General features: G+C 51.7%; 5 protein-coding genes across 7 annotated transcripts; 3 read left to right on the top strand and 2 right to left on the bottom strand.

The window, feature by feature from the left end:
- The first annotated feature begins 4 nt into the window (after positions 1-4).
- LOC122385574 (endocuticle structural glycoprotein SgAbd-4-like) lies at positions 5-4,539 on the top strand. The gene is made up of 3 exons (XM_043373939.1): positions 5-74; positions 514-620; positions 4,141-4,539. Exons 1-3 carry the CDS (start codon positions 66-68, stop codon positions 4,328-4,330), a joined length of 306 nt encoding a protein of 101 aa, XP_043229874.1. The 5' UTR covers positions 5-65; the 3' UTR covers positions 4,331-4,539.
- A 5,001-nt stretch (positions 4,540-9,540) lies between these two features.
- On the bottom strand, positions 9,541-12,920 carry LOC122385572. Its single transcript, XM_043373936.1, has 3 exons — positions 12,889-12,920; positions 11,850-11,985; positions 9,541-11,357 (listed from the first exon to the last, which is right to left on the bottom strand). The coding sequence occupies exon 3, from the start codon at positions 11,354-11,356 to the stop codon at positions 10,601-10,603; it is 756 nt and encodes a 251-aa protein (XP_043229871.1). The 5' UTR covers position 11,357; positions 11,850-11,985; positions 12,889-12,920; the 3' UTR covers positions 9,541-10,600.
- Positions 12,921-14,344: 1,424 nt separating this feature from the next.
- LOC122385571 lies at positions 14,345-17,105 on the top strand. 2 transcript variants are annotated; one of them, XM_043373935.1, is made up of 2 exons: positions 14,345-14,595; positions 15,514-17,105. In XM_043373935.1, the coding sequence occupies exon 2, from the start codon at positions 15,514-15,516 to the stop codon at positions 16,723-16,725; it is 1,212 nt and encodes a 403-aa protein (XP_043229870.1). In that variant the 5' UTR covers positions 14,345-14,595; the 3' UTR covers positions 16,726-17,105. The 2 variants fall into 2 exon arrangements, with proteins under 2 accessions (XP_043229870.1, XP_043229869.1); XM_043373934.1 differs by having other exon boundaries at positions 14,345-14,885; positions 14,941-16,793.
- A 2,193-nt stretch (positions 17,106-19,298) lies between these two features.
- LOC122385573 (endocuticle structural glycoprotein SgAbd-4-like) lies at positions 19,299-20,432 on the top strand. The gene is made up of 3 exons (XM_043373938.1): positions 19,299-19,391; positions 19,618-19,724; positions 20,032-20,432. Exons 1-3 carry the CDS (start codon positions 19,383-19,385, stop codon positions 20,219-20,221), a joined length of 306 nt encoding a protein of 101 aa, XP_043229873.1. The 5' UTR covers positions 19,299-19,382; the 3' UTR covers positions 20,222-20,432.
- A 1,200-nt stretch (positions 20,433-21,632) lies between these two features.
- Positions 21,633-23,132, bottom strand: LOC122385575 (endocuticle structural glycoprotein SgAbd-4-like). 2 transcript variants are annotated; one of them, XM_043373941.1, is made up of 3 exons: positions 22,803-23,132; positions 22,569-22,671; positions 21,633-22,353 (listed from the first exon to the last, which is right to left on the bottom strand). In XM_043373941.1, the coding sequence occupies exons 1-3, from the start codon at positions 22,813-22,815 to the stop codon at positions 22,164-22,166; spliced, it is 306 nt and encodes a 101-aa protein (XP_043229876.1). In that variant the 5' UTR covers positions 22,816-23,132; the 3' UTR covers positions 21,633-22,163. The 2 variants fall into 2 exon arrangements, with proteins under 2 accessions (XP_043229876.1, XP_043229875.1); XM_043373940.1 differs by having other exon boundaries at positions 22,569-22,675; positions 22,807-23,131.
- Between the last annotated feature and the right edge of the window lie 644 nt (positions 23,133-23,776).

Genomic DNA, 23,776 nt, shown 5'->3' on the forward strand with positions numbered 1-23,776 from the left:
CTACGGCATCAGTCTCTTGGTGTTCGCTGAGATAGCATCTACGTGTAAAATCATCCTCACTCACCATGAAGCTGGTAAGTGTAGAATCCGACGCGGTGAAGCAAGAAGAGCGAAAATTTGATAACCCTGCCACTTATTCTAAAATGCATTTTAATGGAAATCAAGCATTACTTATTCCAGCTCGGCTGTTTGCAAAATGTTACCTATCATGTCTAGAGAAGGTACTAAAATCAGTTCGTTTTACAGCAACTTTGAAAGAAGTTTCCAGTCGTTAGCTCATATTCAGGTGCGGTGTTTTATGTATTATCTGGAATATTTAATTTCCTACCGTAGTTTATTATCATCTGAATAGCGTTTTGTATGCTCAAAAATCGCACCACTAAGTTTGTCACAAATATCTTTATTACAGATCCACTGTCGGGACATGCGGTCTGTCGTAATCTGTCTCAAATGCCTGCTCCCTGAATCCTGACCAGCCGGTGCTGACTTTCTATTCATCTTGACCCGCCTCAGCTCATCGTTCTCTGTCTGGCGGCTGTGGCCTGTGCCCAGTCGGACAAAGAGGCTCAGATTCTGAACCAGGAGTTCCAGATCAACGAGGATGGCTCCTACGATGCGGCGTAAGCACACACCCTTCTTACATCTCTGGGAGGATGCTTACTCCTCACGCTGGATGAATATTAGACTTATTTTCATATTATTAATATATTATATTACTTATTAGATGCGTAAAACCTAAGAACAATATCATTTCGCCCAGGGACCGCGGATTCCGGGGGGCAGGGTGTGCAATTGCACACCCTGAAAATCCTGAGGGTGTGCAAACACCTATTTTTGCACACCCACAGTTCGTTGTGGGGGCCCATGCGGCCCTGGCGCTTGAGTGTCCCAAGCCGATTCTCGAGGGACCCAGCGCGAGCCTGATGGTCCCGCACCGGTGCCTGAAGGCGTGAACACTGAACAGGTTCTAGTGTTATCTCAGGGGTTATCTCAGAGCCCCACCCACGCCATTTTTTAGCGCTCCCACCGGCTCTTGAGGGCCCAGGCCGATGCCCGAGGGCCCCAAGTCGATGTCTAAAGGTCCCACGCCGGTGTCTGAGTACCTACCTACATGGCTAGCTCAGGGATCCACGCCAGTTTCTGAGGGCCCTAACCGGCTCTTGAGGGGCCCCAGACCGATATCCAAGGACCTCTGGCCAATGCCCGAGGGCGCAGGCCGATGCCCGAGGGCCCCAAGCCGTTACCTGAGGGCCTTACACAGCTATCTCAGGGTATAATGCCACTTTCCGAGGGCCCTAACCGGCTCTTGAGGGCCCCAGGCCGATTCCTGAGATCCCCAGGCTGATGTGAGAGGGCCGACCGACTGAGGCGGCCCCTACGTCAGTTTCTAAGGGCGTCCACGACCGTCGTCTGGTCAAAGCTGATCTCTGAGGGCCCTACGCAGGTTTTTAACCCGCGCACCGACGGGGGTCTGCGCCAACTTAGTACCGACGGGGGGGGGGCGGATGACCGCCCCCCCCCTGAGATCTCGAGAACGAAGCAAGATAGCGACAAGCGGTAAACGGCATCGGATACGCACGGACAAGGTCTACAATTTTTACTAAGGTCATTTTCAGGTCAGGTCAAAGATGACGTCACAGGGGTCGAAAAAGTCAAAATGGCGGCGCTAGATATGGAGAGGGTTTTTCTCGAATAACTTTCGAAGTAGTCAAGATAGGAACAAACTAAGGGCATCATCGTGATCCTCTCGTCAAGCCGCATCGAATGATATATATGTTGACCTCGAAAGCTCAAGGTCAAAGGTTGACCTCAGGTCACGTAACCTCGAGGTCATCATGTATATCATTCGATGCGTCTTGAGGAGCTGAACACAATGAGACCATCCGCGCGGCTGTATCTTGTTCCTGTAAGGAGTTATTGGCAAAAAACCTTTGGTGACCTCTGATGACGTTACATGACCTTACAGCTGCCCAACAGCAAAACAGACCTCAAGGTAGTGAAGGTTGATCGTATGGGAAGTCATGTATGGTATATGGGGCCATTCCGACCCGTTTTAGTGGTAAAAACAGGGAGTTGATTTTTCCCCCATTGACTTATAATGGGGAGGTCGCGAAATTGACCTGACCTTAGGTCACCGACATCAAAATTCCGAGATAAACAAATTGTAGCTACTAATGACCTAATAACATCCTGCGACTTTCAAAGGCCTCCGACATCTACTGTAGCTTTGGCACGGTGACAAAGTTGCAAAAAAGTGACTTGAGGTTGGGTCATTCAAAGTGACCTGGTGACCTGACCTTAAAAGTTAGGAGGTTCAAACTTGCACACCATGTGTAAAATTGATGAGAGAATAGTCATACCAAATTTCGCGGCGCTACGCGCCGCGGTTTTCCCGCTATCCGCGAAAAACCTCAGGGGGGGGGGGGGCGGATATCCGCCCCCACCGTCGGTGCGCGGGTTAAGTGCACTCAGCTCTTGTTTGGGATCTCACACCGGCCTCTGAGATCGGATGGCTTATGCATGCCGCAGAGGAACCCTTACCGGCTCCTGAGGACTCCGTGCTGATAGTTGAGGGCCCCATGCCAATACTCGAGAGTCCCATTCAGTAATCTCAGCGCCCTACACCAGTTTGAGGAACGCCGTTCGGCCAAGGCCGACCTCCGAGGAAAAGCCCTTTGCAAGCCTCGGAGTGCCCTCACTTTCTTTTTTAGGATCTCACACCAACCTCTGAAGTCGCAGGGCTAAAGGATGCTTCTGATAACCCTCACTAGCTCGGACCCAAATCGATGAATGATGACCCGACAGAAGTGCCTGAGTAGCCCACATCTCTGGGCTCACACCAGTTTCTGAGGGCCTACACGAACGCTTTTTGGCCAAGGTCGATGTCTCGGGGCCCTATTCAGGCATCGAGGCTACTCGGGCGCCAAGAGAAGGTGGAGGACCTCCAGGCGAGCTAGCTTGGTATGGTAGTTGGTACCCCATGGAGCCGGCGAACGGTGTCAAAGAGCCCGGTGTGGGGGCCCAAGAAACGGCGTGGGCATCCATATTTCTATGTACATGAGGTATTCCAGAGGCCGTTATGGGACCTTCAAAGACCGTGTGCGGTGCGCCCGTGACCCTTAGAATTGCCGGCGTTGGGTCTCAGGAGCTGGCGTGAGGCCTTTATGGGGCCCCAAAGCCAGCGTGTGGGCCGTAGAGCAATGGGGAAGCTAAGGGGGCCGGAGGCCAGACCCCCATAGGTCATAGGGGCCAAATCGATGGGCCCAAACATCCCGCCGGCCGTGTTTTATTTTTAAACTAATTCATGTAATCCATGATAAAAAGAAGTGTGCCAACATCAACTGTGCAAAAGGGCTCTCTGAGGCCCGTAGGGGCCCTTGAAGGTCACTGTAAGCCTTTAGGGGCCTGCTTGGGAAAATCGGAGATCGATTTGGATCACGTTGCATGTATGCATGTGCATTTACTCTGCTCATGCATCTCCTGGCCGTAAGATGCTCGCTCAGTCATATTACGACCGTCAATTTTGAAGGTTTTCCCGCCCCGCTTCCTTAGAACCGGCTTATTCCAGAGCAGTGGCGGCGCTGACTTTTTGGAAGGGGCCCGGCGTGAGATGGGGGGCCCAATCGCTACATCTTGCACACCCTACGAGAATTTGAATCCGCGGTCCCTGATTTCGCCATGTAAAACTTTGAGTTATAGTCTGCTCATGTCTGCCTATTATGATGCACTTTATTTAAAAACTTTTGTCAACCCTTGCTGATAACGATAACCGTACTTCCAGCTCTTCGTTTATTCGAGAAGCTTTCGGAAGCTATACTGCTTCCTTCGTCAGCTCGTTAAAAACTAAAACTCGATAGTGTATGCATATGTGCCTCACTGTTTTTTAGTTTTTAACGAGCTGACGAAGGAAGCAGTATAGCTTCCGAAAGCTTCTCGAATAAACGAAGAGCTGGAAGTACGGTTATCGTTATCAGCATTCAACTATGTCCCAGCTAAACAACAACATCTTCAAACTTTTGTCAACCCTGTTTGAAATCAAGGTTATAACGGATGAAACGCTAAGTTTGCTTTTACACATAGGTGCTGCATCCGGAGGCAAGAAAAGTACAAAATCTTACAATTCTTTCTATTCCTGCACAGGTACGAAACTTCCAATGGCATTCAGGCCATTGAAAATGGCATCTCCTACCCTGGCAACGAGCCCGAGTCTGGCAACTACGTGAGGACGGGCAGCTACAGCTACGAGTGGGAGGGCGTCACCTACACCGTCACCTGGCAGGCCGACGAGAACGGCTACTTCGCCGAGGGAGACCACATCCCCAAGAAATAGAAAATGACTAGGAAGAGTTCGTGATCATGACATTCTTTCACCCTCCCTCATTCGGACCCTACCTGCAATGTTCGTGTGTTATGTTGACAAAATCAATCGCAGTGGTAATTTCATCAGTCATGTCATCGGTTGTCATCGATGCAATGCATTGTCATACTGTGTGTCGCTTCAACTTCATTCGTGCTGTAAAATAAATGTGATTTATATTATTGTAGTGTATTGCACCACCCACGCGATATATACAGTCCGGTTTAAAGAAGAACTCAAAACGCGCACGGCACAGACCGTCACCATCCGTGACCACCGTCGCCAACCGACTGCCCCGCCGGCCGGCCTACGGACACGTCACTCGCCCTCAGCGCCACCCCCACAACCTGCAGTTAACAGAACTGCCGCTAGGTGACACTGGCACACTCGTACGGTACGGAACGAAAGAGGGACACCAGTCCGTAACAGAACACCACATTCTTCCCCCCTGGAAAAAGTTAGAGTCTATTTGGCGCACGTCTCGTACGCTGGGACCTCCTCACCGGCTGCGTCCCGGAGTTCACTCTCGCGCCCGGCTGGAGAGCAGGTTCGACCGCCACCAGCCCGGCACCGCTCGCTGCCTCGCGCGGCGACAGCAGTACGCCAGCGTCTTGTTGCTCTGCCTGCCGCTCCGTCGCCGGAGGTGGTGACGCCTCCCGCTCCCGATCGTCCTCTGCGTCTTCCGGTGACACAGCCACGCCGTCCTCCGCGGGAGCCCGGCTGGCCTCGGTGTGCCGCCGGTCGACCCCCAGTGACACAGCCTGTCCGTCCTCCAGTGGCACGCCATCCTCCGCGTGCCGCCAGTCGTCGGCCTCCAGCCGCTCCCCGCGGCGAGGCACAGACGTCGGAGACACCGCACTCCGCTGACCAGCCCCCGGCTGGCCGCTCTGATCCACGTGCAGCTCAGCCTGAGACTGCTGCGGCGCCCGAGCTGTCGTCAGCCGCTCTGCGTGGATCCGGGAGCCGTCATCTAGCCTGTAGCTGACTGGTCCCAGGCGAGACTCCACCCGTCTCGGCTCGGAGTACCGTGGCCGTCCCTTCTTGGGACGCGGCACCAGCCGGCACCGGACCCAGTCGCCGACCTGGAACCGTGGTGTCTCAGCTGCACGCCGCTCGTCAGCGTACCTCTTCTGCTTCTTCTGCCTCTTCTGCACTCTGTCTCGCAGCTCACGATCTTGCGGTTCTTCTGTGGGAAGAGCCGCCGCGTGCAGACGTGTCCTCAGCTTCCGTCCGTGCAGAAGCTCGGCTGGACTCAGCCCCGTCGTGGCGTGAGGCGTGCTCCTGTACGTCTGCAGAAACTTCTGCAGATAACACGCTCGATCTTCGCCGCTCCGGTCCGCCGCCTGGAGAGCACTTTTCACAGTGCGATTCGCACGCTCCACCGCACCTGACCCGGCAGGGTGGTACGGCGTGACCCGGATGTGGCGCGTGCCGACACTCCTCAGGTAGTCTGCGAACGCTGCTGAGGTGAAGTGTGTCCCGTTGTCGGACACCAGCTCCTTCGGGTAACCTTCTCGAGATGCTAGCGTCTCCAGAAACTGCACCACCGCCTCCGTGCTGGGTTCTGTGCAGAAGCCGACTTCTATCCATTTGGAAAAGTAGTCTACCAGCACTACCGCGTATCGGTGCTGGCGGCGCGCTTCCATTGGGCCGATAAAATCCACGCCCACCTTCTCCCATGCCGCTCCTGGCAGCGGCACAGGGTGTAGCGGCGCACTGCGAGTCCGAGCCGACTTGTCCACGTCAGCACACACGTCGCAGTTTCTCACCGCCTCTTCTATGTCCGTGTCCATCTTGGGCCACCAGTAGATGTCACGAACCCGCTGCTTAGTTCGGACGATCCCTTGATGTCCTTCGTGGGCTAGGGACACCATCCTCGTCCGCAGCGCCGCCGGCACGATCACCCGCTGACCGCGGACGACCAGGTCTCCCACTAAGCTGAGCTCCTCTCGGCAGTTGTAGAAGGGCTGCAGCTCTGCCGGGCAGTCGCGGCGCCGTCGCGGCCACCGCCGTGGGATCTGCTGCACCAGCTGGCACAGCACTGGGTCAGTCTGTGTCGCTTCCAGCAGCTCGTCCCGCCGCACTGCTCCGAGCTGGGCAGTCACTGCCGCCCTCACGGCGTACGGTAGAGGTCTCAGCCGCTGCTGTACTGGGTTGACCTCCGTCTTCAGTTTCACGCTGTGCACGAACCCAGTGAGACTCGGCAGCTCCTCTGGCATCTGCTCCTGGATAGCACACACAGTCGCCCCGTGAATCACGGACAACTTCAGCTTCTCCTGCAGATCTCTGCCCAGCAGGGGCACGCCAGCGTCTACCACGTACAGTGAAACTTGGGAGCTGTTGCCGTTCTCTGCCTCCACTGTCACCTGCACCACCCCCTGCACCAGCAGCGATGACCCTCCGTAGGCCTCCAGGCGCACTGCAGTGGGCAGGAGGGGCAGATGGCGGAACTGCTTCCTGTAGACGGACAACGGTAGGATGCTCACGGCCGAGCCAGTGTCAGCCAGCATCCGCAGTGGCTGCTGGTCCACCCGCAGCTCGGTCCACAGGTTCTTCCGGTCGTCATCCGTCACGGCCAGCACTTCAACGGTCCTTACTGGCTTCCTCTTGGTCTGCTTCGTCTTCTTAGGTGGTTCCTTGCAGAATCTGGCGTAGTGGCCCTTCTGCTGGCAGTTGTGGCACCTTCTCCAACGAGCTGGACAGCAGGGATCAGCAGTCCGGTGGGGACCGCCACAGCTGCAGCACGGCGAGACCCCCTTCCTGGGAGCAGTAGTCACTGCAGCTATCTCCAGCTGAGCCGGGGAAGAGGTTGATGCACGGGTAGCTCCACCTCCACCCACCAGCCGCTGTCGCTCAGCAGCCACCTCCAGCTCCTCAGCCACCTCGAGGATGCGCAACACAGTCAGAGCTGGCTCCCGACACAGCCGCTCCCTCAACCTGTCGTCCCTGCAGCCCTCGATGAACTGCTCACAGGTCAGCTGCTCCTGGAGATCGCCGAAGGCGCACCTGGAACTCAGGTCCTGCAGCTCAGTGAGGTACACCGCTGGAGACCTGTCCAGCTGGTAACACCGCCGGAACAGCATTCTCTCGGAATGAGTCGCTCGTGTCTCCGGAAACAGCCGCTGAAACACTGCAGAGATCGCAGCCACCGGGTCGACTGCTGCAGTCGGTTGTCCTTCCTCCTTGACGCCATCTTCCTCCTGCGCCGGAATCGCCGCCTCCTGCGCTCCCGGTGCCACGCCCTGCGCCGGTTTCGCCGCCGCGAAATAGAGACGCCGCGCCTCCTGTCCCACACAGTGTAATAGGAGGGCCTCTCGTCGCTGCACAGTCCACTCGTCCCAACCACTCGCCACGGCGAAAATCCTGAACTCGCCCAGCCACTGGGACCAGGGCGTGGTCGGCCGTCCTGGCGCCACTAGAAATGGCGCTGGCGCACGCAAACAGTCCATCGCGGCGATCACTGTTATCACTTAGCGCAGAAGGATCTCAGTTCCTCGTCGCCACTGTAGTGTATTGCACCACCCACGCGATATATACAGTCCGGTTTAAAGAAGAACTCAAAACGCGCACGGCACAGACCGTCACCATCCGTGACCACCGTCGCCAACCGACTGCCCCGCCGGCCGGCCTACGGACACGTCACTCGCCCTCAGCGCCACCCCCACAACCTGCAGTTAACAGAACTGCCGCTAGGTGACACTGGCACACTCGTACGGTACGGAACGAAAGAGGGACACCAGTCCGTAACAGAACACCACAATTATTCTTTATTATTTTCAAACGAAAAGGAAAACTATTGTTTTTAGCCATTTATGCGTGCCTCTACGCACCTAACCCAGATGTGAGGTGGTGGTAATTTAGATGTCGGAGATAGTTCAAGTTCCGGTGCCGCCCTTCCATGCCGTCCAAAATGAGTGGGTTGGCCTTTGCAATGCGGTAGCCTAAAAAAGAAGCCGTTCAACGTAGAATTGCAGAGGTCAATCTTAACCCTCGCCGGACCTATTGGTTTTCTACATACGCGCCGGCCGAGGGGGGGGGGGGCGGGTACGACCCCCCCTCGCCGTTTCGCCCCTGGTGGAGCTAGCGCGTCGCGGAAAAAACGAGCGTGTGCGCCGTTACGAGACGCAGAGATTGGTACCCGATTTTAAGGTCCTAGGTCAACCGGTGACCTCTGAGGTCAGGTCAAGTGACCCAAGGTACGGTTCAGTTTTTGGTGAATAACTTCGCAAAAAACGGCCGCAGAGCGCTGATTTTGGCAGCATCGTGTTCGTCTCGCTCAGGCGCGTCGAATGATATACTTTTTGTCCGGGTCAGGTCAACTTGGGGTGTTGACCTCAGGTCAAGGTCAGGTCAGCACCCCCAGGTCACGACGTTGGTCGAAAGAGGTCATGTCGCATATCATTCGATTCGGCAGGTCTTCCTGAGTCCATTGGTGGCTTTCCCGACTCGCTAGCTCAATTTGATCAAGAGTTATTGACGAAAAACTAATATGACCTTGATGACGTCATAAATGACGTCATGCAAGGTCAACATTGCAAAAGTGACGCATCTAACCTTGCAAGGAGTGCATACAATCACGATTCTGTGTGCTTGAGATAGTTGGAGATCGTTCCCGGCGCCAGAATAGCAGTTTTCATTTTTCCCCATTGACTTATAATGGTGAGGTCACGAAAATGACCTGACCTCATATGACCTTTAGGAAAAATCCGAGATATACAAGTTGTGGGACTCATAATGGATACTAGATCCTGCAAGTTTCATTTCCCTGTGACATCTCCTCTGGCAGTGAGGGCGTTGCGAAGTTGCGACATCTGAAGACCGTGCAGAGGTTCACTTATGACGTCATAGGTCAGTGACCTGACCTGACCCAAAAATGCGGTTGGTGTCAAAAGATGCGGCTTGGATCAAAGGTCAGGTATGCCAAGTTTCAGCTCTCTATCGCCAGCGTGTTCGGAGCTATCGCGAAAAAACCCTATGGGGGGGGGCGGCACCCGCTCCCCCCCCCCCTCGGCCGGCGAGGGTTAAATTAGGTAATCCAGTGCAGATCAGCTTGACTTTCCAGTTTCAGGCCTACCTGGTGTCAATCTTACGACGCAGAGCAGCTTGACAAGCATCAAAATGTGTTAGAACTTCACCTGCGGCTTTTATACGACACCGACAGAGCCCCGGTCGTGAGAATACGGGAGACCGACATAAAATCTAGAGCACATGGGCTCATGTGAATGGGATGTGAATGGGAATGAGATAGCGTTTTAGGAGACGCGTGCAAAGAGGTGACGTCGCCCTCTCGCATGTTTGAAGTGTAATGCCAGCCCTATAACATTATTATACATGTCATCCTGTTTTGATTTTACAATATCACACAGAGCCGCCTATTTGTAGTTATTTTTCTGACCGCGTATCACGTAATTATCGCTCGATATACTGACATACAAAGTTCGTTGCCCTCTGACCTCGCCTCTTGATTTCCGAGCGGGCCACACGTTCCGGGTCGGTTGCACAGCGGGCTCGCTAAACGATCTGTCCCATTTGAAGTGCACCTGTGTCTGCAGTCAGTCTCGATCGATCAGTAAGCCTATATAACGTTATCAGTTTGTCAACGCCAGGGAGATCGGAGTAGGTATCCATCACAAACTTTTCAGTAAAAGGCGCTTACACATGTGAATCTCTTGTCGAACGGTGGAGCTGAAAAGATACGTAACGCCTCATTGTGGCAATATGATAAGTTGTAATCTATCAACTGCTGCATTTTCGGCAAGCTAAGTTAGGTTCATACTCATGAGCTCCTTGAGATTTTCAGAAGATTTCTGTTATGCAACTCCATCTACATTTCTCATAACCTTTTCGGTAAGGTCATGATCATGGTCGTAACGAACTTTCGATGTTCAAAATACTTTATTCAAAAGTCAAAACACGTATTTCAAACGGTGATACTGGAATGCCAGATAGAAAGACGAGTTGGGAGCCAGAGGAAGCAGTTTCAGTGCCGAGCGCCACCTTCGTACACCGCTCTGCCACGCGGCATGTCACGACTGCCTCTACGCCTGCTAGATCGTCGTAACATGTTACACCTCTGCTCATTTGTGAGCGTTTCTTGGTTTTTGGCTGCGAAAAATGTTTAAAGCCAAAAGCTGCAATAGCCAAGAGACTGTGCATTGCGGTTGTCCTCAATAAACTGTCTTAGTCTGCACCGTCAGAGTGCAGAGACCGTCACCTCACCAGGAGACTGACTGTACCGAGGAACTACTGCTGAATGATGGCGCTGCTGTATCCGGCGATCGGCTGCACCCTCGTGACAATGGGTTCAGCGATCAGCTCTGTTTCGATGACGGTGCGTCCGGGGATCTGCTGCGTCCTTGTGACGATCGGGTCTGCCCTCGTGACGATAGGGTCCGCCCTCGTGACGATGGGGTCCACCGTCGTGACGATAGGGTCCACCTTCGTGACGATGGCGTCCGCCCTCGTGACGATGGGGTCCACCCTCGTGACAATGGCGTCTACCCTCGTGACGATCGGATCCACCCTCGTGACGATGGGGTCCGCCCTCGTGACAATGGCGTCTACCCTCGTGACGAACAGGTTCACATTCGTGACGATAGCGTCCGTTCTTGTGACGATGGGCTCGGCGACATCGTGTGGTACAACTTTAGTCCTTGTGACAGCTTTACTTTGTTCTGTAACCTGCTGCGCTCCCGTGAAGGCCTGTTCGGCGATCGGCTGCATCCTCGTGACGATAGGGGCGCGTTCGGGGGCCGTTACAGTCCTCGTGACGATGGGCTCGGCGACCTGCTTCGTAGATCTGTCGGTTTGAGCGCGCGTCTGTCGCCGGATGCTGGTTTTGCTGCCGAGGATGGAGTGGTGGATGTCCCTGTTGGAAGCACTCGCCGCGGATGGGTTCGAGTAGCTGGGATCGAGTGGTGGCGGGTACGGCCGGCCGGACGACTGGGGCGCGGCCAGCACCGACCCCACCAGACATGTCAGAGCCAGCAGCGAACGCATCCTGCAACAGAACGTCATCATCACCCCTGTCAGCATATCACCAGTCACCGTCACTGCAGGATTGTAGCTCGGTAGAATTGTTAGTGGCATGATTCAGGGCAGTTCAGATGTGTGCTGCTGATTATTGAGAATAATCTTGTTTTGTAATTGAGCACCATATACTAGATTATAAAGGGATAGTATGTAGTCAGCATTTTTATATCGCTCATAAGAATGGTGTATTTCTATTGATAATAAAGCCTACAGCCTACGTTAAATGAAGGCACATTAACCTTAGCTGCCTGAGATTAGCCCAACAATTGACATGAATAATATCATCTGAGCACTACGTCCTCTCTACTTGTTATGAAATGATACAATAATAAGATAGTTCGCTTGTTTGCTTTATTGGTAGCTGCTACACAAGCACGCGCCAGTTGCCTCCGTCATGCCAGGACTGATCATTCTGCGGCTCGACCACGACTTGCAACACCTCACAGCGCTTCAGACTTACCTTAGTTCCTCTGTTGACACGGAGGAAATGGGTTCAGAAGCTGAATGTGACCATCCATCGCCGGTGGCCAATTTTATACCCCTATGCTGGCGTCATAGCCACGGGGAGGGGACGACTGCCGTATGATCCGCAGCACCTGTGCTCACATCAACGGTACGGAGACATCCCGACGGTACGGAGGGCTTCATGAGGGGAAGCAAAGTCCCCGTCCGACTGGCCCGTTACATAGTTCTCTGATTAAAGGGACCCTCCCACCTTCAAAAAAGTTAATAAATTGGCATGAAAGTGAGGTCCCTTGGTTCAGAAAGAGCGGAAACGAATATCTACTAAATTTCACCGAAAAATATTCACTGGTTTTCAAGATATTAGGCTTTTACTTTTGTTTACTTTTTGGGATCTCCCCTGTTACTAGCGACTTTATTTGGAAGCAATAATTTGGCAGCCTTAAAGTGCGGCAGACGTTGCGCGCAAAGCAGCGTATACCACCACGTGTTAACGATGGTTTTAGTCTAAGATTTAAAAATCGTTAGATCTCCGCTGACGTCACAAATTCTAAGGGGGCATTCCAATGCATTAGCCCCTTAGAATCCGAAAACTGCAAGTTTGAAATTCCATATCTTCGAATTAAAGCATTTTTCGATGTTGTGAGTGCCCAAACCGGTATTTGCAGGCCATGGCCACCAATTTGGCTATCTCAACTCAAAACTAATGTTAAGGTGGGAGTGTCCCTTTAATAGTTCTTGCCTCAAATAAAATTTTCAATGCCGGGCGGAGTGATTCCTTGTACATGAGTCGTATTCACATATAACGTGCCGGGTTAAGTTGATATCCAAGATGGAAGTGTTTCGGCGATGAAAATAGGGTGTTACCTTACACATGGTGATCAACTGTTTACACTGTAAACACCAATCAATTTCTATTCAAAATGCACTCAACACAAAACAATTACTGCAGTGGTTATATTATATGTGAGTGCGTCTGGATCAGCGATAGGGCGCCCTGGAACATGCCTCAAGTCCCTACGGCTGCGACTTCTTACGAAATTTAGGCGTTCATCCTTAGCGCAGTCACACCTCCCTGGCCCGAGTGACGAGTTCTGAAATGTGCAATGGATTGTAACCCTCGCCGGCACAGGGGGCTGATGCACCCCCCCCTAAGGTTTTTCACGAATAACTCGCAATATAAAGCGGCCGATCGCAACGAAACTTTCAGTACCCTCGCATTGATCAATTTTACACCTACCCTGAAAATTTCATGACCCTGACCCCAATGACCTTTGACCTGTGACCTCTTTTCTGTGACTATGTTTGGCCGAAATCGCGATTCGGCGTATGTCGGCTCGCATTAGCCGCGCGTTTGCAAGCTTTTCGTGGTTTCAAACGTTCAAACATGTGATTTGATGTTGCTCCCATGCAATAGGGTGGGTGTCAAGATCACCTGAAGGTCAGGTCAGGTCATTGACCTTTGGTGACCTCGGTTCACTTTTTCGAGTTTTACATGTTTCTAGGCTAGTTTTTTTTAGCTGAATTCGAATTTAGCAACCATTTGAACATTTACGAAGTAGTTTTGGTGCCTTCTTAACATGTTACGGCTCTGTCAGAGGCGGATGACAGGTACTACGAATACCCGTCACGACCCCTACCGGTTGACCTGACCTGACCTGACCTGACCCGACCTAGTATAAACGCTTAACGACGTCATCTGTGATCAAAATTCAAAACTAACACGATATTCGTGATCAGCACCCCGGAAAACCCCTTAGCAGCCACGCTTTACGACTTTCTAACAGGTCCCGATATTCCCGTTTTTTTTTTTTGGGTCATTGACCTGACCTGGAAGGTCAACCGATGACCTAGGACCTTAAAAGTGGGTATCATTGGCTTCATCTCGTGACGAGCAACACGCTCGTTTTTTCCACAAAACTCTAGCTCCATCAGGGGCCAAACGTGAGGGGTGGTCGTACCAACCCCCCCGCCCCCCCCCCTTGTGCCGTCGAAGGACTGAAAATGGCCTGTGCCGGCGAGGGTTAAGACTCGCAACGTTTTCTTTTATACATTTTCATATATTTCTATATACTTTCTATACTTTTTATATATTTTGTTTTGACCTTTTTTATTAACCCTCGCCGGCACAGGGGGATGCAACCCTGCCTAAGCTTTTTCGCAAGTAACTCGCGTAAAAGGCGGCCGATCGCGCCGAAACTAATCCGGTACCCTCGCGTTGATCAACTTGACACCTACCCTTAACATTTCATGACCCTGACCCAAATGACCTTTGACCTGTGACCTACTTTTCGAGACCATGTTTGGCCGGAATCGCGTTTCGGCGCATGTCGGCTTGCATTAGCCGCGCGTTTGCAGTCTTTTCGTGGTTTCAAGCATTCAAACATGTGAGCTGATGTTGCTCCCATACATTAGAGTGGATGTCGAGGTCATCTGAAAGTCAGGTCAGTTCATTGACCTTTGATTGTTACGGGCGGCTGTGGCCGCCCGTTGTGGCACGCCTGGCGCCGCCCGTGGCGCCTCCCCGGCTGGCCGCGCCCGGCGCCGCCCCTGCCGCGTGGCCCTGGGGCGGGGTCGGCGGCTAGCCCTGGCTGGGCGGGCGGCGGCCCGGGAGACGGGATCGGAGGGACGTGTGGAGCGGTACGCGCTTGTACTCCCTAAACTGCAAATAGAGTGACGTTCGGATCCGGTGTGTTCAGCTCCCGCAACATTTGGCGCGGTCGGTAGGACCGGCGACGGCAACGGTGAGTCTGTTGTGTTATTATCGTTTGGCATGATTGTGTTTAGACTGTAGCCGATTAACTAATGGCCGGAGCCGAGCGGTCTGCTCGGATCAGTGGTGGATGAGGGGACGGTAGGGTTACCGCAGGCATTTTTCGGGGCGGTTAGCCTTGATTATTTATTATTATTATTTAGAGACTGAGTAGTATCGCAGGCGGTTAGCCTGTGAGACAGCGTCGTGCTTTTTTGATAGGGTAAACGGCTATTGCCTCTGTTGGATGGTGTCGCACTCGACTATGCGCGGCCCCTGTATGAGACAGGTAAAAGTTATTGAAACATAAAGGAGGAAACACTGATACGGAACGAACATCGAGTGGGTCGGTAGCATTAGCCTAGCGTGACGCCGAAACTGAGCGCGCGATGCTCCAGGACACAGTAAGTCAGCTTCAACAGGAGGTTGGGCAGCTGCAGTCGTCCTTGGAGGCACTCACTGTTGCTCGTTTCAGCCCTGATACGTCCAAAACTAGCGGGTGTTACGGGTGTGGTGCTCCTGACCATTTTCGGCGGGACTGCCCAGTGGGGCGTCTTGGTCAGCTGAGGTCCGGGACACCGGGGTCACAAAGTTGAGGTGTCCCTCGTGAGGAGGGGAGGCCGCAGTCGAGGTGGGTGCCCGTTAGTCGCTTCCAGCGCTGACCCACCTCGACCGATGTGTCTTCTCGATCCGGTTTTGCGGCAGAACAGGAGCGTGACCGGTCTATTATGTGACTAGGTCAGGATGTGTGTCAAAGGTTTCAGGCGGGAAATCAAATTTGGTCCCTCCTGATCGAAACCGAAAGTAGTGGAAGACCCTGTTACATCAAGTAGGGTGGGTGGGCAGATATTGACTTGTGCTGCTAAGAAGTGCTCGTGAACCAAAAGGTGATTGTATTTTTAAGTTTCAGATGGACCCTACGCGGCTGGAGCTAGACAGCCTCTGGACGGCTGTTGCCGAGGAAAGGGCCGAGCGCGAGCGACTGGAGGAACAGCTTCAGGGTCTCCTCAGAGGACTCTCGGGAGGTGGTATGCCTTCCGCGGACGCCGGGCTGCCGCTGATCGTGCAGCAGGACGCGGAGCTGACTGAGGTGGTGACGGAGATGCCGTCCTCCGCACTGTGGTCGTCGCCGGCGCCGTCGGACTCGGACCTGGTGGAGGTGGTGGTGGAGGTCCCACCCGCGGATGGTGGTGCCGCGGGTGAAGCCATGTGGGGGACGCAGCCAGATGGAGAATCGTTCCCGTCTCCTGACAGGAGACGCCCGGGAGACGGCGAGGAGGGCGACGGACGACCACCCGTATCTCCGACCGCCGCCATCCTGGCGGAGGTTTCAGTCGCGGTCGACGGTGCCGACATATTGGGCGAAATTCTGGGCGAGCCGGTATCTCCGGCCGCCGCCATCCTGGCGGGGGCTTCAGTCGGGGTCGACGGTGCCGACATATTGGGCGAGATTCTGGGCGACCCGATCGACACGGACTTTGGCTTGGGGGACATCGCTGAGGGGTCCGGCGGTTCGCCGGAGGCTGGTCCGCCGGGGTCCGCCGTGCTCTTAATAGGAGATTCTATGCTGAGCAGGGCGGACTTCCGGTGTGACCCCCCTCGGCGCCTGTCCGTGTGCGCGGTCCCCGGGCTGACTCTGAGCCGCTGGCTGCGGTCAAGCGCGACCGAAGTAAGGGCGTGGGTCTGTGGGAAAGGGGAGCTGACGGACCTCCAAGTCATCTTATGGCTGGGCGGTAATGACGTTTACCCAAGGGGGGCCGCCTTCGACCCGGTCACGGTGGTGGCGACGCTGGGGCGGCTGAAGGAGACCATCATCGACACCCGTAGCCTTGGTTGCGCCGTGACCATCCTCGGCGTGACGCCGCGGCCGGCCCGCGACGGTGGCAGAGTGTGGGAGTCCACCCCGGCCTTCTGGCTCGAACGGGCGCTGTGCGAACTGTGCCGCGAGACCGACTCCACTTTCGTCGCGCTCGGCCGACGCCTCTGCCGGCGGGAGGGGAGGAAACGGCGCTTTAAGATGGACGGCAGGTTCTTCTCGGCTGACGGGGTCCACCTCAGCGCCGCCGGCTACCGGCGACTGATGGACTACCTGCCGGGGTGGCTCAGGCGCGGCCGACGCTAGGCGGCATGTGTGAGGGCGCTCGGGACGGTGTGTATGAATGTATGATTCGAAGTTGTCGTTTTTGTTGTTGTTGTGTTTTGTTGAGGCTGTTTTTGGTGTGGTTGTCATGCGGGGGGTCACTCGTGCTCGTGGGATGACTCGTGCTCATGTGGGGGAGGGGTGTTACGGGCGGCTGTGGCCGCCCGTTGTGGCACGCCTGGCGCCGCCCGTGGCGCCTCCCCGGCTGGCCGCGCCCGGCGCCGCCCCTGCCGCGTGGCCCTGGGGCGGGGTCGGCGGCTAGCCCTGGCTGGGCGGGCGGCGGCCCGGGAGACGGGATCGGAGGGACGTGTGGAGCGGTACGCGCTTGTACTCCCTAAACTGCAAATAGAGTGACGTTCGGATCCGGTGTGTTCAGCTCCCGCAACATGATGACCTCAGTCCACTTTTTCGGGTTTTACATGTTGCTGGACTAGTTATTGGAGCTGAATTTATTTGAATTTAAATGTTAATTTGAACATTTACGAAGTAGTTTTGGTGCGTTCGTAACATGTTTGATGTTACGAAGCTGTCAGAGGCGGTTGACACGTACGTACTGCGAATACCCGGTAGGACCCCTTCTGGTTGACCTGGCCGGACCTGACCCGACCTGGCCTAAATGCATAAAGACATCACCTGTGATCAAAACTAAGATGATATAAAATCGAGTATCATCGGCTTCCTCTCGTCACGGGCAATACGCTCGTTTTTTTCCGCGAAGCTCTAGCTCAATCAGGGCTACGCGAGGGGGGGGGGGGTCGTACCAACCCCTTCCCCCCCTTGTGCCGTCGAAGGACGCAAAACGGCCTGTGCTGGCAAGGGTTAAGTATGAACATAGGCATTTTCACTATGACGCTTTTAGTTATTCAGATAGTGTGCTTTCCTTAATTGATCAGGCATAGGTACACATAGGTATGTCAAATAATGCATCTTCATAGGGCAGATCACGTCTTCCATGACTTAAAGGGACTATCCCACCTTCTAAAATGTTGTTAAAACCAGTTAAATTGTGCCCGACTTTATAGATTGGATGACCAGGAACACGGTTCTGGCATTTATTTTTCATTAAACATCTTAGGCTTCCCATATTCCAAACACAAACTTTCAAATATGTGACGTCACAGCCCAAAATTACCTCCTTCCCCAGGCCACATTACTATCATAAAGCTGATTCTTTTTACTCTGTAGGCACCACAACAAAGTTCAGACCAAGTTTTAAGCGATTTTTCAACGAACAACCCCATTTAAATCAGAATGACTAAACGAGGTGACGTCACACTAATGCTCGCTCCATGTTGAAGATAGGACCTTGTACAAGGCCCATTTTCAAATGAAGGGAACGAATTTCTTCAACACCAAGAGGCCGCGAGGGTTGCAACCTAGATAGATAGTGGTTTCTGAACCTCGCCGCAAACTTGGCTATCTCAACTCAAACCCCATGTTAAAGGTGGGATAGTCCCTTTAAAGTTCATCGAACTTTGTGCTTTGACCTCGTCTGTTAATGTCCGAGGGGGGGGGGTTGCACGTGACACCCCCGGGTCAGGTGCAGAGAGAACTCGCTGACCGACCCGTGGCTGCACATATGTTCCCGGTGTCGGCTGTCTATCGGCAAAGACGGACGACCAGTGGGCTAATGACGTCACCAGTCCGTCAGCGCTAAGGAGAGTGACGGTGATTAAAGGGAGCATCTGCTTTGGGACACGTGGTGTGCACTTGTGAAAGTCATGGTGGAGAACTGAGGAATTCGTAATGCGTCATAGGGAATGAGCCATAAATTGGTTATATTTTTGAACTTCCCGAAAAAAATGATCAGAGATGAGTCTCATCTGATATATAAATATCTCATCATCTGATCTGATCTCATCTGATGAGATCAGATCAGATGATGAGATATTTCTTTAACAAATCACAAAAGATATTACAATCAACATAAAACTAGCGACGATAACGATAAAGGCTACATCACATATGTTCATCACAGATAACGACCGCAAACTATTTTACATGCTTTCTACACCTTTTTACGGCCAAATATACATAGTGTAGACATAGTGCCCGCAGTTCAGTAAAAGTGTAACCGAATTCGACAGTGCACCATAGACAACACATGCCGTACTGTCGAGGCTGCCTGAACTAGTTATTACTTAAATGTGTGCACTGCCGCCTAAATTGGGCGTAAAAAGGCATATGCTGTATTGCCGAAATCGCCTGCACTTTTACCAAAATGCGTGACAGTGTGCAATGCCGCCTAAATTTGGCGTAGAATGTGTAGATGGGACATAATCAGGAAAGAAAGACACGCAGAAGTCATTTTTTTGGCCCAAACCATCCGCAGCAGCGACCATTTTTACTCGGCACTCAGCAGCCGACACTGGAGAGCCGGTTCTGACCACACCTCACCCCCGCTGGACCATGGCAGTCGGCCTCTGTCATGACCCGGGAGAGAGGGACAGAGCAGGGGGAGAGGGGAGGAGTTAGGGTATCCTCCGGACGCACCAAGGCCGACGGATCAGCAGACAAGTCGCCTCCAGCATGAGATGAGCAAGAGTTGGGTATATAAGACCGCCGCCGTATCTCTGCAGCATCATAGCTTGCTGGTTCTCGTTGGGACAGCACTCGTGTCAACTCCCTCCTCTCTCGCCATGAAGCTGGTAAGTCGACACCTCTGACACAGCTAAATCGTAACGCAAAGTGTTTAAAATAAATATCGCCACGCATTCAGACACGCAGCCATGCACTATCACCAAATGGTGATCTTCTCGGAGCCTGCCACCTTTCGAACTTTCGCACAGCGGTATACGGTAACCGTATGCAGTAAACACTCTCGTGCACTGGTCACTCTTGGCTTCTCCCTGACCTGTGTCTGACCCGTCTCAGGTCATTGTTCTCTGTCTGGCGGCCCTGGCCTGTGCCCAGTCGGACAAGGAGGCTCAGATTCTCAGCCAGGATTTCCAGATCAACGAGGATGGCTCCTACGATGCGGCGTAAGTGGACTTGACTCGGTGGTCGCTCAGTGGGTGGGCGTTCAAATAAAAACAAATAAAGAGCGACTGGCCCTTGCGGCTTTCTGTTGACTGCCATACCTGGAATCAATGAGCACAACATGTGAAATCCTTGAATGAGTTTTCCAGCCTTGCAGAAAAAAAATGTTCAGTACAATTTAGCGGCATAATAATAGATGACAACATCAAAAACTATTTTTTCCTTTACTGATTTAACCCGCAGTAGCCAGCCAGTAATAGGAAAGCACCGTATACCTACATATTATAACTTTATCTCTTCCCTGTACAGATACGAGACTTCCAACGGCATTCGAGCTGACGAAAACGGCATCTCCTACCCTGGCAACGAGCCCGAGTCTGGCAACTACGTGAGGACCGGCAGCTACAGCTACGAGTGGGAGGGCGTCACCTACACCGTCACCTGGCAGGCTGACGAGAACGGCTACTTTGCCGAGGGAGACCACATCCCCAAGAAATAGAAACTCGGACTAGGAAAAGGACATCATTCTCTCTCACTCCACCGCATGTGTCTGTTCCTGCTGTATCTAATGGGGAAGCCCATGCCGTCATCGAATACGTTTCATCTGTGTGCTTTCGTCATCAGTGAAGAACAATTCTGCCTGTTGTGTCGTGGCTTTTGTCATCCGCTTTAAGTGTGTCAAGAAATACATGAGCCAAGAAAGATGCAAACACTGCTTTACAGTTTCTGGTTCTGAAAAGCACGATTTTACTGGAATCGAAAACACTGAAAGGAAGTGACGAGTTCATAGAGCTCAACAAGTTATGGGTACCTACTGGGTTTTCAAAAAAAAAAAACACACACACACACAAAAGCAAAGAAACAAACAAACAAACTAACTAACAAACTCACAAACTAACTAACTAACTAATCTATAGTCAGGTGGAATAAGCATTGTCTATTGGTAGTTTCGGAGAGTCAAAACACATTACCAACACATTTTCCCATGAGATGTGGGATGGCGCTGCAGCGATGGCGATCGGGAGCAAAAACATAACTGTTGTGTTGTGCCTGGAGACTGTCTGCGCGTTTCGCGAGAGCCACAGCGAAGCACCGATGAGTGCATACCAATTGGCTGTCCGTCCACTGAATGTCATTTAAAGCTCTCTGTGAAGCGTGGGAGGAGGGTTGAGTGACCACTGGCATTGTCACTGGTCTGTCACAATCGCGTGGCCGACGTGGGGAGTCTGGAGCCGCCAATAAAAAGCAAAAAGGGCCGTGGACTGGTGTGGCGCAATGTAAGGCCTGTTTTGTGGACGGCATGAAGTCAAATGGCTTCCATATTTCAAAACAGAGTTTAAAAGACAAAAGCCATAGTTATTAACTTTTGCCGGTGAAGCTGAATCTTCTTCAGAATATCACGTATTTAAATGGCACACACAATTCTTGCAACAACAGATATATCGACCGTGTTTGTGTTATTATTGTATGACATTTTCGGTTTCTTAAGCTTTTTCGCCTCGCTCATGTTTTTTTAAGTGTACCTTTATCCACCATTTAAAGATCGTACTGGAAGCTAAACTTGCAATCTTGGTTTATTAATAAAAAACGTAAGTCATTGAAGACAGAAAAAAGGTAGGTATGTAGGGCTCTCAGTTGTTAGCCTTTGAACAAGAATATCCTTATCTAGAAAAGTGAATTAACAGTAAGATAACGCGGGATTTGAAAATTCTTTCGCTCAAAAATTTATAAGGGCGATGACATAATGTTCGGCTCATTACCTTTCATAAAAACTTAGCTACTTTGTAGATCAGATTTCAGAACACCTCAGTGTGATCGATCAGTTTAGAGCATCGTCGATACATAATAAGTTGATCACTTAGAGAAAGTTAAAGTGGGATAATGAATCGAGAAATCAACAGCCATAAAAGTCTACAAAATCGTTCTTTGTATTGGACGATTCTTAATCTTACATGTTCATGTTCGTTGAGGTAAGCATACATAAGAACGAGTAAATGAAAATACACGCTCTTTGTCGTTACATTGACATGCAGTGAGAGATCCAGACACACGCAAGACGCAGCTCAGGACACAAAAATAAACAATGGACAAGACAAATGCACATGAGACAAATCATAGTATAGTTACGTGAAGGTCGAATAACAGTTTGATGTACGCTAATTATTGCATAACACACTTGGAGTAATTACGTCATTTTAATAATTTTGATAACTTCTGCTCTTTGCAACGATTGCAATGGTACAAGACAAAGCACATATCATGTTCATCGAATAATTAATGCTTGATGCAATCAACAGTTCGAATTTATCATCACGAACATAAAAAACAGGCAGACAGACAGACAGACAGACAGACAGACAGGCAGACAGACAAATAAACGGACAAAGGCGTAGGCATTCAGAACGAGAAGATTAACTATGCTGAACTTCTCGCGTCATTTTCTATTTCTTGGGGATGTGGTCTCCCTCGGCAAAGTAGCCGTTCTCGTCGGCCTGCCAGTTGACTGTGTAGGTGACGCCCTCCCAAACGTAGCTGTAGCTGCCGCTCCTCACGAAGTTGCCCGTCTCCGGCTCGTCTCCCGGGTAGGATTTACCAGTTTCAGTGGCCTCGATGTCGTTTGAAGTCTGATAACTGAAAAAGGCAAAACATATATAAGTTAGCAGCAGTCGAAATGATAATCGCAAGAATAGTACGCAAACCAAGGACTCCGATGTCATTAGGGTGCAATTATTAGGGATTTAAAGATGATTATGCAAATTTATGCGGAGATTAGGTTGGTTTTTTCAATAGAAAATCACAATAAATAGTGCTTCCAAACATTTAATTTAAACCTTCGGATTACTTACACCAAATTGTAGGTGCCGTCCTCATCTATTTCGTACTGATGGTTGACGATCTTTGCTTCCTTTTCCGACTGGGCAAGGGCCAGAGTCGCCAGACAGAGAACGACGACCTGTGACGGATCAAAACCGGTCAAACCTTTTATATATTAACATCAGACTAAATATTGAGCATGACATTTCTTTATAAATCTATCTTGAAATAGCAAACATTCAGAGCAGACGAATTCACCCAGTTTCTCACCAGCTTCATGTCGAATTTTGGAGTGTCTGTGATCCAGTTATCTAGTCGGTCACCTCCAGGGCAAATGATGCCGGTCAGTAGCAGTGGGCCAGTTTATATACCTGCCCTCCGCTCATCTTGGGCCGAGGGCAGAGCGCGTGCTGCGTTTGTTGTTGGCCTTGATGCGTGTCACTCCCTGCCTCTCTCTATCACCACTGATTGGCCGACAATGTCACCCGTGCGTACCCTGGGAACTCAAACAAACAATGCGTAATCCGGACGCTTCTACCTGGGTTTTATAACTGGATATCAGCATGTGCTTCAGATTAGAACTAGACAAAATGTCTGTTATGGCTAAGATGAAACCGCCGATGTCTGATAAAGGTAATACAATGTCGGTGACCCGACAGCCCCCTAATACGCAGCCACTTCGAAAAATGAAGCGCGAGCTTCACACACGGCTGACAGATTTAATCAGAAAACCCCCGGCTAGGGTGACCCGCGTGCTCCGCAACGCGAAAAGGGATATTTTCGATCGGCGGGTGTTCGGTTGTTCTTGTGTCGGTTGGGTTATCTATCCATTTCGGTCGATTGCTTTTTGACGGCTAAACGTTTTGGTTTGTGGAAAAAATATCCACCGCATCGAGGTGCCCGTGTCTGATAAGCATGCTTTCCACTTCAGAAACTGTCAAATGTGCTTTATAATTGAGGTGCGTAGTTTTAAGACAAATGAAAGGCGTAGATAATTTTCGCTAAAAATCGTTTTGCAGAGGTTTAAAACATTTATATTTTAAAGAATACTGTTGCTTGTCATGCAAACGTGATGATTGGATCTTGGAGAGAATTGAATGCTCTTTCTAATGATAGCATTTTCAATTGTCAAGCGTATCAGGTTAAGCAGCAAATCCCGTGTATCTTTTTAGTGGCACATTATGGACAAATACCATTTTAATTCAGCGATTTTTCCACATTGTTTTTGATCAATTAGCTG

This window comes from Amphibalanus amphitrite, unplaced genomic scaffold (genome assembly GCF_019059575.1).
Source record: "Amphibalanus amphitrite isolate SeventyFive unplaced genomic scaffold, NRLGWU_Aamphi_draft 000224F_arrow, whole genome shotgun sequence".
In the NCBI taxonomy this organism is placed as follows: Eukaryota; Metazoa; Arthropoda; class Thecostraca; order Balanomorpha; family Balanidae; genus Amphibalanus; species Amphibalanus amphitrite.

Excerpts from the sequence above, each read along its gene's own strand:
- LOC122385574 (XM_043373939.1), top strand. Across the intron at positions 621-4,140 it reads GATGGCTCCTACGATGCGGC|GTACGAAACTTCCAATGGCA; the intron begins GTAAGCACACAC and ends ATTCCTGCACAG.
- LOC122385572 (XM_043373936.1), bottom strand. The coding sequence starts at position 11,356 with ATGCGTTCGCTGCTGGCTCTGACATGTCTGGTGGGGTCGGTGCTGGCC.
- LOC122385571 (XM_043373935.1), top strand. The coding sequence starts at position 15,514 with ATGGACCCTACGCGGCTGGAGCTAGACAGCCTCTGGACGGCTGTTGCC.
- LOC122385573 (XM_043373938.1), top strand. Across the intron at positions 19,725-20,031 it reads GATGGCTCCTACGATGCGGC|ATACGAGACTTCCAACGGCA; the intron begins GTAAGTGGACTT and ends TTCCCTGTACAG.
- LOC122385575 (XM_043373941.1), bottom strand. Across the intron at positions 22,354-22,568 it reads GACGGCACCTACAATTTGGT|TTATCAGACTTCAAACGACA; the intron begins GTAAGTAATCCG and ends TGCCTTTTTCAG.